Source organism: Lolium rigidum, chromosome 1 (assembly GCF_022539505.1).
Source record: "Lolium rigidum isolate FL_2022 chromosome 1, APGP_CSIRO_Lrig_0.1, whole genome shotgun sequence".
NCBI classification, from domain to species: domain Eukaryota; kingdom Viridiplantae; phylum Streptophyta; class Magnoliopsida; order Poales; family Poaceae; genus Lolium; species Lolium rigidum.
Window position 1 is genome coordinate 338,337,128 of NC_061508.1, and position 11,955 is coordinate 338,349,082.

The following is an 11,955-nucleotide window of genomic DNA, read 5'->3' on the forward strand; positions in this document are numbered from 1 at the left end:
GCAGATTGAACAGCAGTGGCTGTTCTTGTGTTCTTGTGTTCTTGTGTTCTTGGTGACTTACCCAGTGAAGCCTGTCGATGGATATGGCTTAGGGTTTGCTTCTGAAAAGCTTATATTTGGTGCTCCCTTGCTCTCCCTGGTCGACAGCTTGGTCTGGCACACTTTGTGACTCACTGCTGATGTGTGTGTGTGTTGTGCTACATGCACACTCAGTGGCTTAGTGTTGAGCATGCACACATGCAGTGTGAGCTGCCTGTGTGTGTGTGTGTGCACCTGATCCTTTGAACTTGACTTGGAGAGGATCAGCTCGGCAGAGCTGTGAGCATATCCTCTCTCGTTGCCATTATATTTCTAACCTCGCTAAGTGGCTATGCCACTTGGCATAACTTCTTTTGTTGTGATTATGTGCAGGGAATCAAGATGATGATCAAATGAATATGGAGGTCATCAAATCCAAGATCAAGTGAAGATGATCTTGTAGTATTTAGGATAGGATCCATCCTTGTACTTTTCTTTTTATTTTATTTATTTTTCAATTTCTCCAATTCTTGTAATATGTTGTAAAATTCATTTATTTCCATTATGAATATTGTAAAGACAATGTATCTGGTGTGTTAATCAATAAAGCTCAAGGTTTTATCTAATGAGCTTGTCTTATTGTTTAAATTTATTCATAATGTGTGTTATGTATTATTTACTTAATGAATTTCCTCACCATTCAAATATTTAGGGTAATTATTTAATGTTTGAATTTGAATTTCAAATTCAACTTTGGTTTGAATTCAACCATGCCACTTAATTTAGAATTCAATCATGCAACTTAAGTTTGATGCAAACTCTCCCTCTCTTCTCAAAACCCTAAACTAGTTAAGTGAGATGCAAGTTTGTCGCACTCTCGAAACCCTAACCCTGTAAGGTGTCGAGAGAGAAACTTGTTCCCCTTCGATGCAGTTTTTGTTAAAAAGCGCGAAATTTCCCCAGAATTTACCATGCGATGCACATCCCTTTCTAAAATCTACCCCTCGATCGTCTCTAAACCTGGGACATTACACCTCCCCATCTCCGCCCATTCCATCACTCCACTCCTCTATTAAACCCTAGCCACCGCTGCCATCTCCTCTCCACCGCCATGCCGCACAATCACGAGGTCGGCGGCAGCGACACCTACGTCGGCGAAGATAGACCGCACAGCCTCAACCTCGACGAGGCGGAGGTGTTTCACCGAGCCTGCATGCTCGTGTCGCCGGAGTACGTCCACCCTGACGGGTGGAATTTGTCGAACATCGGCTACGCGGTCCCATCGTTGCCGACAGGGGCGGAGCCCGGCGCGCTCATCGACGAGCCCCGGGCGCAGATGACGCCGTAGCAGCGCACCTAGCCGAGGTGGTCACCGACAAGCCGCGACTGGGTGGACGTGTTCCAGCGTGAGCGCAAGGAGGAGATCGCTAGGTTTCCCAACCCCAACTCCAGCTTGTTCAACCACATCGTCCGCCGAGCGTGATGGTACGGGCGTGGCGTCGATGCCACGCTCATCGCTTATAGCTATAGCCTGCAGCAGCCTGGGGAGCATCCTCGCTAGCCGGTGTGCCACCCGGCGTCCCTATCCACCGTTCTTGTGGCTATTTCGGGAGCGTCACCGATCGTCGGGTGGTGCAGTGCGCCGATCCTCCCGTACTAACCGCCGCAGCCGAAGAAGACATTGTGGGAACTGGAGCTGGAGCTACATGCGGCGCCGACGATCCAGAGGATGTGCTGGGGCAGCATCACCTGTTGCAGCGCTCGTTCAACGAGGACGTGATGGCGGCGAGCGACAGGCATGCGGAGTGGTGGTCGGCGATCGACATCAGCATCACCTGTTCATTTCTACTTTTTCCGAAATCTAATATTTTCTAAATAATTTTTAAACTTGAACAAATTTTGAATCTGAATTTTTTTAGAATGTAATCACTATGATACGATTCTAGATACGATAGTGTTGATGGAGAAATGAATCTCCAGGGCCAATGTTTGAGCTTCCCGGGCTCCCGTCCCGACGCACACCATCTTGGCGCCCACCAGCCGTACCGGAACAAGACATCGGCCATTTGGACCGGTCGTCGCAGCCACGCGCGTGAGCTCCTGATCAAAAGCGTCACCACCACACCCCAAAAACGGCAAAACCCAGCGCCACCATCACTCCCCCAGCCGCACCAAAACGGCAATACCCACCACCGTACCACCATCACCAGCACCAGCAGCCTGCCAAAACCCTAGCCCAGCGACCCCCTTCCCCCCTCGCTGCCCCCGATGATCCCATCCGAGCCCTTGCCCCCCGCGGCGGCGGCGGCCCCCGGGCCGTGGCGCTCCACGCGGAAGCGGAGGAAATCCAGAGCTGCCATGGAGGCCGAGGAGGACGCCGAGGCGGAGGCAGAGCTCGAGCGCGAGATGCCGCGCGGCAAGCGCCGGCGCGGGGCCGCCCGCAGGAGAGCGGCCGAGGTGAAACGGCCTGTGGGTGTGGACAAGCCGCAGGGGGTGGCGGCGGCGGCAGAGACGCCGCGGGTGATGGAGGCGGGCCGCAGGGCGATCGGCGAGGACAATGCCTGCGCCGAGGAGCCGGACGCGGCGGACATGTCCCGCGCCACCTGGCGGCGGCGGCGCAAAGCGGCCGCCTTGATGGAGGCCGATGCGGACGCGGGGCACGAGTCGCGCGGCAAGCGCCGGCGCGGAGCGGCGTGGACGGCCTGCAGGAAGAGAGCGGCCAAGGACAAGCCGGAGGAGCCTGTGCGGGTGCGCGTGGCGGAGGTTCCGGGGACGATGGAGGTGGGCGACGACGACATGTGCGCCGAGGAGCCTGACGCCGAAGAGTTTCTGACGGAGGAGGAGGAGGAGGCCGCGCTCGAAGCAGAGGAGCAGGCCATGTGTGGAGAACGGTCCGCGGGCGCGAGGCCGAGGGCAGCGGAAAGAAGGGCGGTGGACGACGGCGCCTCATCGGAGGACCACTTCGTGGGCGAGCCGGTGCCGGACGAGGAGGCGCGGCGTCGGTGGCCGGCGAGGTACAGAACCAAGGTGCGTACTACGCCGTCTGTCCCAGTCGATCTCACCACATTGCTCGTTATCGGTCGTTCTGTGTATTCGAAATCATGCTGAAATCAAAGTTCTTCTGCCTTTCGTTGCTGCAGGATTCTGGAGATTCACAGGCCTGGCGCAGGCGGTAAGTATGGAAAATGGGATTTTTTTGAAATATAAACAGAGCATATTTATTGGAAAAGGGGATTTTGAAGCATAAACGGAGCCAAATTCCATTTCTGCAGGTCTGACGGGGAGATCACTGAAACTCTTGCCCGATGCCACTACCGAACAGCTTGTGTGGATGGCGTCAACTTTGATATCGGCGATGATGTGTATCTGAAGGTAAATCCACGATTACCTACTCTGATCATGTGCTCTTTGATCGATTACTTGTCATTGTTGTCCTTCCTAGAGTATTTCTGCAATATACTAGTGTACAGGGATGATTAATGCAGCCCTGGGTTGCGTTTTCATATGCCCACTGTTGAAATGTTTTCTGACATTGTTCGTATATTCTAATAATTCAATTTGTGACGGTAAAATCTGGGACCATATATTTTAGAATGCATGCAAACAAGGTTCCCTGTAGTAAATTTAGTAGTTGAACACTGCACTGTATTAAATTTAGTACTACCTCTGTCCATTTTTTTATGTCAAAAGTTTGTCTAAATTCAAATGTATCTAGACACATTTTGGTGCATAGATACATCCAAATTTAGACGAACCATCGGACATCTATTAATGGACGGAGGGAGTATATGTACCGAATTACTAATGCAACACTGCACTATGCATACTGAATTCAGTGTGCAACTGTGTACTGAACCATGACAATGAGATTACAGATATGTATGTAAATCGGGTTCTGAATTTGATGATTGAATTATCAAGGGCCTGGGTCCTTCTAGTACACTAGGGCTACAACTGCTGGGGTCCCCTTTTCAGCATACCAAGAGGCTTTCTAGTTTATCCAGTATATTTTGTTAATCTTTTCATGCTTGACTGGCTTACTCTTTGCTCCTCTGTTCTTAATTTATAATATATGGTCCCTTTAGACTTTTAGATAGGTAGCTTCTTCTCTTCTATTACACTATATCTTTCAGATCAAATGTTAATTTTTACTGTTCCATATTCTGTGTGAATCTGATCTGTGGCTTTTAGCATTTTAAGAAATGTATTGGATACTTTGCAGACTGCTTTTCTTTCCTTGCACGGACCATGGGGCGTGTAGTTTCCAAACATACTTTTCTTATGTCCTGCATTTATCTTGTTGATAATCTCTATTTTAAGCAAATCTGGTGATCATGATATTGTTATTTTGAGTGACTCCAGGCTGGTCCCGGTGAGGAAAACTACATTGCCCGGATTACAGAGTTTTTTGAAGGATTGGATCAGGGATCATATTTCGCCGCTCATTGGTTTTACCGTGTGGCAGATACGGTATGTGTCGAGCACGTGTTTCTCTCTTTCTCTATAGGCAATTCAGCATGTGTCTAAGACACATTTGCAGGTTATCTCACTGCAGCTGGTGGAGGTTGAAGATCATAAACATGATCATAAGCGCATTTTCCTTTCAGATCATAAGGATGATAACACGATCGACTCAATAATCTCTAAAGTTAATGTCATTTATGTTGACCCAAATGTAAGTAATTCGCTCATTCTTTCTGAATGTGTACAGTGTACTATACATACTATTTGTCATGTTTCTGTTGATCTCGACATGTTGCTTTATTGTGAAACAACTACAGATGACACTTGAAGCAAAATCAAAGATTATAGAGGAGTCAGATTTCTATTATGACATGTCCTATTCGCTGGCATGTTCCACCTTTGCAAATATGCCAGCAGGTACCCATCTCTGGATATATATTTTTCTGTTTCCATAAGTATAGGTACACCGTTTAGTTTATCTTTTGTTGCATGTATGCAATTTATATTAAAGCTGAACAAGACAATAGAGTTAGGTGGTTTGATCACAAAACATATAGGAGTACAATAGATTTGGACGGTGTGATCATTAAAACGGTGCAATATTTTAATAGATTTGGATGGTGTGAGTGCTAAGATTGTGTAATGCAATACTAAAATATCCATCAATTTTTTGTACGGTGATATTTCTTGGCATGCTTTTTTGATGAGTTATTGTCTTGCAGATATTGGTATTGCAACAGGTAGTGAAGCAACATCAGATATTTCTAGTGATGATGTTGATTCTTCTAAGGAGAAACCAAATGATGACCTTGTGTCACCACCTGATGCTCAAATCAAAACGGCAGCACTGCTGGATCTTTACTCAGGATGCGGTGCCATGTCAACCGGGCTTTGCCTAGGTGCTGCATTATCTGGCATAAAGCTGATTACAGTAAGTTTTCTGCTTAGGATGTCTTATGACTTCCGCTGAAACTAAAGGTACTGTTATCAACTATCTTAATTCTGTTGTCTTGTGCAGCGATGGGCTGTAGATCTGAACACTCATGCTTGCAGTAGTCTAAAGCACAACCACCCATTCACACAGGTAAAAAATACAATTTGGACTGTATTGCATTCCCTGTTTTAGCTGATATGATGACCTGTATGAGTTTACTTCTAATTTGTAGGTACGAAATGAGAAGGCCGAGAATTTTCTTTCTCTCATTCGGGAGTGGAATACACTTTGCAAAAAGTTTGACGTCCATAAAAGCATTTCTTTGAGCTCTGATCTACCACGGACTTCGAATGAAAATGAAGAATATGGAAATGAACCTCTCCTGAAGGGTACATTTGAGGTAGAGAGACTTATTGATATATGCTACGGTGATCCAAATAGCATAGGAAAAGTTGGTTTGTGGTTTAAGGTACTGCAGATTTGATCATTTGAAGTGCATATTTTTTATAATTCTTTTCTGCAAACAATGCATTATTTTACTCTTTTTACTTTAGGCAATTACTATACAATGTTTGTTTAAAGATAAACACTACCTATATATATAGGTGCGATGGAGAACATTTGATCGTAGTGAGGATACATGGGAGCCAGTTGGTGGCCTTAGGTTGGTATATTTTTCATCATATTTCTCTTTGTTTTGTTTTGCCAATAGTGCCTTACTTGTTAACATCTCAGCGATTCCCCTGACTGTATTAAAGAATTTGTTCAAAATGGATACAGGGAATCCATTTTACCCTTGCCTGTAAGTATATCCCTTCTTTTTTCCCCTTCTGGGTTCTTGTTCTTGTGCAACCGAATGATATATTTTTTATTCCAAAGGGCTGTGTGGATGTTATCTGTGGGGGTCCTCCTTGCCAAGGCATCAGTGGATTTAACCGGTTTAGAGAGTCCGAAGCTCCGCTGAACGATGAAAGGAACAAACAGCTGGTTGTGTTTATGGATATTGTGAACTACCTGAGACCCAAGTATGTTCTAATGGAGAATGTTGTAGATATTTTGAAATTTGCAGATGGCTTTCTTGGAAGGTACGCATTGAGTCGTCTTGTCGCCATGAGTTACCAAGCCAGACTAGGGATGATGGTTGCAGGATGCTATGGTCTACCACAGTTTAGGATGAGGGCATTCCTCTGGGGAGCTCTTCCTTCAGTGGTATGTCTCTCTTTTGTGCTCTTTTTTTATCTTCTAGCAGCATGCTAAATTCGAAGGTTGTTTTGGCATTGTAGGTACTCCCCAAGTACCCTCTCCCCACCCATGATGTGGTTAAGCGCGGGTTAGTGCCAAGAGCATTTATGGTACGAGAATAAGTCGGTAACCTCCATGTGTTTTTTACTATTATTCATTACTAAAAAATGTTGTGATTTCAGCATTGTCTGGTTGCATATAAGGAAAATGAATATAGACACTTGGAAAAAGCTCTTGTCCTTGGAGATGCAATATCTGACTTACCCAAGGTTGGCCCTTACTGTTTTCGTTCATACTCAACTATTTTTGGAGTGCCGCCTAAACATTTGTGATATTCTCTATCCCTATAAATTATATTGTTTTCTACAGGTTGGGAATCATCAACCCAATGATGTGATGGAGTATTCTATTAAACCAAAAACAGAATTCCAACACTATATCCGGCTCAACCGTCAAGGTAAACCCACCTAGTATGACCCATTGAGTGTGTAAAATTAATATCAATAAGTAGTTCTCATCTTCTAATGAATTTTATTTTCATTTCGTATCCCTTTCTTTGCTTAGGGACTAGTGTTTTTCTTGTATTTTCAGTCATACTTGTGGTTCAATGATGTCACCTTGCCATATTTTCCACCATTTTTATTGTTTACATAATTTTTTTTATTATATTGCTGTCGAGAATAATTTTGTTTCATTCTGAGTTGTTTTGCTCTGTTATTCATTTTAAGACATGAAAGATTACTCACATGGAGATGCTACTCCTAAGGAAGGGCAGCTATTTGATCATCAACCACTACAATTAAATAGAGATGATTATGAACGAGTGCAGAAGATTCCTATAAAAAAGGCAAGCTATGGTTAAACATGTGTCACGCTCTCTCTCTCTTTTTGCGCTATCCTATAATTTCTAAGCATTTTTTGTAATCCAGGGGGCCAACTTCCGTGATTTGAAAGGTGTCCGGGTTGGGAAAAATAATACAGTTGAGTTTGTTCCAGATATTCCTCAAGTAGTTCTGTCTTCTGGGAAGCCATTGGTACGTAGATATGTTGTGGTTTTATCAGCTGTAATGTACATATTTCTCATATTCTAATCATCCTTGCTTCTCTTGTAGGTTCCTAGCTATGCCATGACCTTTAGCAAGGGGAAGTCACTGAAGTAAGTATATTGACTATCCCTTTGTATTATTCGTAAAACTCAATTGATAATCTTTGTTATGTTGCTTTGCAGACCTTTTGGCCGACTGTGGTGGGATGAAACAGTTGCAACTGTTGTCACTAGAGCTGAGCCTCACAACCAAGTAAGCTCATAATATTTTCAGGTGTTTGTCTGATTTTATAGATTGCCCATTGCTTTTACTATGACCGAGAGTGGGTCGACCTTTTGCAGATTATTTTGCATCCCACACAGCACCGAGTTCTGACCATCCGAGAAAATGCAAGGCTGCAAGGTTTCCCAGACTACTACAGGCTGCTTGGCCCTATAAAACAGAAGTGAGTTGATATAACTTTACCTGAATTGTAGTGCATTGAAAAGAACCATAACCCTTTGGTTTGTGCAAGGACAGCACCTCTGAACCTTGTTTACTATTAAGCTGATTTGCTTGTTCTCTGAATGTGATTAATGTGTAGATATATTCAAGTTGGGAATGCAGTTGCCGTCCCAGTGGCTAGAGCTCTAGGGTATTCACTTGGACTGGCTTACCAGGGTAAATTCCACGGGGACCAGCCCCTCTTCAAGCTTCCTGGGAACTTTATTCCTATTGATCATGCAACAGTGACAAGAGTAGCGTCCCTAGGAGCTTCTAAAGGGGAAGTAGTGGAGACAGAATAGTTTTCTGACCGACTAGGTTGATTTGGTGTATGTACTTGAATGAGGAGTTCTACCTATTCATGAAAATTGATTTATCTATACATCAAACACTTGTTAACCTCTGTAAGTTGTAAATCAGAAAAGAGAGTTTTTCCATTACATACAAGTCTGTTCTTTCAAGTTGCATGCATGGTACTACTCGCATGTTACTATTTGGTCTGAAGAACTGTGGCTTTTGCGGCTCTTCATGCTACTGTTTGCCTAACTGATTGTTGGCTGTGGCATGGTACTCATCACTTTGATGTTCTGTGGGATGAAAAGGAGGTATCAGTAATGTTTGGGACAGTTGTAGTGATGTCAGGTATTCTCAATCTTCACCAATACTGACTATGCGCAGTTTGGTTCTTTACAATCTTTTTTCTCTCTGTAGGATGGTACTGTCAAAGTGAAACATTTCCATGCTGTGATGCAAAAGTTGAGCTTCTGATTGCGTCATACTTTCTGTATTAAACGTTTTAACACTGTAGACAGAATGTCCACGGGTTAGCACTTTTTCTAGTCCACAATATGTCTCATTATTTTCACTTCTCTGTTTTGATGCAGGCAGTTGAGCGGTACCCTGCTGATTCAACACTGCCTGTATCCTGAATTTCTGATATGAGCCTTTTCATCTACAGACTGAAACAGATCACATGGCTCTGTTTGATGCTAATACTTGCATAAACTTGTGGCCTGGATGGTTAGATGGCTGCTACTGCTGCAGGAGAATCAGGTTTCATGCTTTTGTTGAGGCAAAGTAAATTTACATCTAAGCTATGCTCACTTAAGAACTACAATATGCAATGTCCAGATACTTTTGTTGGAATTTAAAGTGAAGTATTTTCATGTGAAAGTGATACAAAAGTAGAGCTTCTGCTTGTGTCATGGTAGACAGATTATCAGCCGGTTAACACTGTTTTCAGGTAACAGTCCGTTTGATTATAAGCTGAAAAACTATGAACAATATATCTAGTTGGTAAGTTTGGATCCACTGTACTACTATAGTTTATCCAGCCAAGTTCGACTGTTTTGTGTATTTGTGTTATTTCAAACCTTCCGGAGCCAATAACTGCCGGCGACAGCTCAAAACTCATATGAGCTTCAGCTTGTATGATTCTTCCTACACTTTTTTTCTTATTCTTAATAAATGATGTGTAGCTCTGCTGCATTTTCGAGGAAAAATAATCTTTTAGAAAGAGCATGTAAGGATTCAGTTGTTAACCATCATCAAGTGTCTCATCTTCTAAGTAATGTAAATATATGCAGTTTTACTTGCTGGTGATTAAAAAAATGCTGGACAGTAATACCAACAGGCATCACAATTTCAGTTCTCTGTTCTGATGCGGGCACTTTAGCCAGACCCTGCTGATGCAATGCTATATTCTCTGAGCTCTTGCCAACTGCAGATGACCGTAGCAGACAGGAGCTTTTTCAATGGCTGCGGAAGCTGGTTCCATTTATTTCAACGTTGAGGTAAAATAAAATTACAGCTTCCCACGATTGCATCTTTGTTCTATCGATCTCACCTCCTTGTCAAGGTAAGCATGCCATGTTTTCTTGGTCTGGACTGAAGCTGGAGCATGCAAATGCTAAATGTCCAGTTAAGCTACGGGACTAAACTTGAATATGCATTGTTTAGTTAATTTGCATTGGAATTTAGCTCCACAAAATTACAGATTGTGCTGGCTAGGCTGCAATTTCTTGCAAAAAAAATAGTATGATGCAGGGTCTTTTGAAAATTTTCATCGTGGCCTGCGCTGTTGACGTCCGTATCTTGTCCGAGGAAATTCCTCAGTGGGGAGCACTGCGCTACCCTTCCGTTTTTTGGCAGACATTGCTTTAGCAAGGTTCATATGCATGGTATTGGCAAAGTGAAACATTTTCCTGCCGCGATACGAAGTCGAGTTTTTGCTCGTGTGGTGCTATATTTTCCGTGTCAACGCTGTATATCTAGTTGGATGTAGTGTACTACGGAGTAGTATAGTTTCTCCAGCCAAATTTGAATTGTTGTTATTCCAAACCTTCAAGAGCCAATAACTTCTGGAACATTTCAAAATTCAGATTAGCTTCAGCAACCTTGTAGAAAGAGGCCGAAAAGGGCTGTTAAGTTTCAGCCCGTAACCATCTATGTTATTACTGATAGACACACAGCCAGTGTGTGCCGTCTTCAAACAGCATATGTCTACAGAAATGAGAAATATGCAGCTTTACTTGCTTGCGGTAAATTTATTTTCTCGATTGTAATACTTGTATGCCTCACTATTTTTCAGTTCTGTGTTTGATGCAGATAGTTGAACTGAACTATGCTGACGCAGCTCTGTATTCTGAGTTTCTGACGGGGCTTTTTCCATCTGCAAATGACTAAAAGCAGATAGGAGCTTTCTGAATAGTTGGCGAAGCTGGCTCCATGTTGTCAAGGTAAAATAAACATACAGTTAAGTTAAGTTAAGGTCAGTCAATATTACGTAAACATAATGTTCGATTGTCATTAACACCCGAGGAATGTTCAGTTACGGAATTAAACTTGAATTCGCAATAAAAAGCTAATTTGCGTTGGAATTTAGTTCCACAACGTTATAGACCATGCTGACTAGGCTGTAATTTCCTGCCAAAAAGAACCCTCTAAAGGATCTACTTCTGCCCTGGATATGGTTGAATGGCTGCCAGTACAGGAGAATCTGGTTTCATGTTTCAGAAAGTTAATTAAAGTTACTGTTTCACTCATGCTATATATCACCTCCTTAATTATGTAATTTCCTTAAGTTTGCATGGAGATGGGCGAAAACAAGCATGCGATGTTTTCATGGTTGGGCTGACTGAAGCTGGAGCATGCACATGCTGCTAGTAAACATCCAATCAATGTTCAGTTAAGCTACGGAATCAAACCAGAATACGCAATGTTCCCCGGCATTATTTCATAACTGAATAAAATGAAAATATTCCATACCTGAATAAACCTCATGTTTGCTTTGATCGAAGGCTCCCCTCCAGTGTCACTTATCGATGTACTGTCAATTAGAGCCTGTAGGATTTTTTCGCTCCTTGTCCTTAACATCTTCCAATATGGGAATGCTTAATGTTCAGTTAAGCTGCAGAACTAAACTTGAATATGCAATGTTCAGTTAGCTTGCATTGGAATTTTGTTCCCAATCATTGCAAACCGCGCCGACTAGACTGTAATTTCTTATAAGAAAATAAATAATAAATAACCCTATGATATATCTTTGGTATAGGGTCTTCTGTATTTTTCACCGTGGGGCCTCCGCTGCTGTCGTCCGTAACGTGTACGAGGAAATGCTCCTATGGCTGAGCGTTGTGCTGCCCTTCCTTCTTCGACCCTGGCTTCAGCATTGTTCGTTGCTGCGTGCACGAACAAGCAAGGTCGCACTCCACGAACATGGATAGGGCTTTGCTTGCTTAAGACAAAGATCCAGGCTATGAAGACAGT

The 11,955-nt window shown here is 43.4% G+C and overlaps 1 protein-coding gene across 1 annotated transcript; it reads left to right on the forward strand.

Moving 5' to 3' along the window:
* The first annotated feature begins 2,286 nt into the window (after positions 1-2,286).
* On the forward strand, positions 2,287-10,872 carry LOC124663942 (DNA (cytosine-5)-methyltransferase CMT1-like). Its single transcript, XM_047201573.1, has 24 exons — positions 2,287-3,045; positions 3,159-3,190; positions 3,291-3,390; positions 4,381-4,488; positions 4,559-4,693; positions 4,800-4,899; positions 5,205-5,413; positions 5,501-5,566; positions 5,649-5,885; positions 6,022-6,080; positions 6,152-6,218; positions 6,700-6,768; positions 6,841-6,927; positions 7,028-7,115; positions 7,387-7,481; positions 7,588-7,620; positions 7,771-7,814; positions 7,887-7,956; positions 8,046-8,149; positions 8,288-8,432; positions 8,899-8,913; positions 8,996-9,010; positions 9,072-9,107; positions 10,795-10,872. The coding sequence occupies exons 1-24, from the start codon at positions 2,287-2,289 to the stop codon at positions 10,870-10,872; spliced, it is 2,751 nt and encodes a 916-aa protein (XP_047057529.1).
* The last annotated feature ends 1,083 nt before the right edge of the window (positions 10,873-11,955 follow it).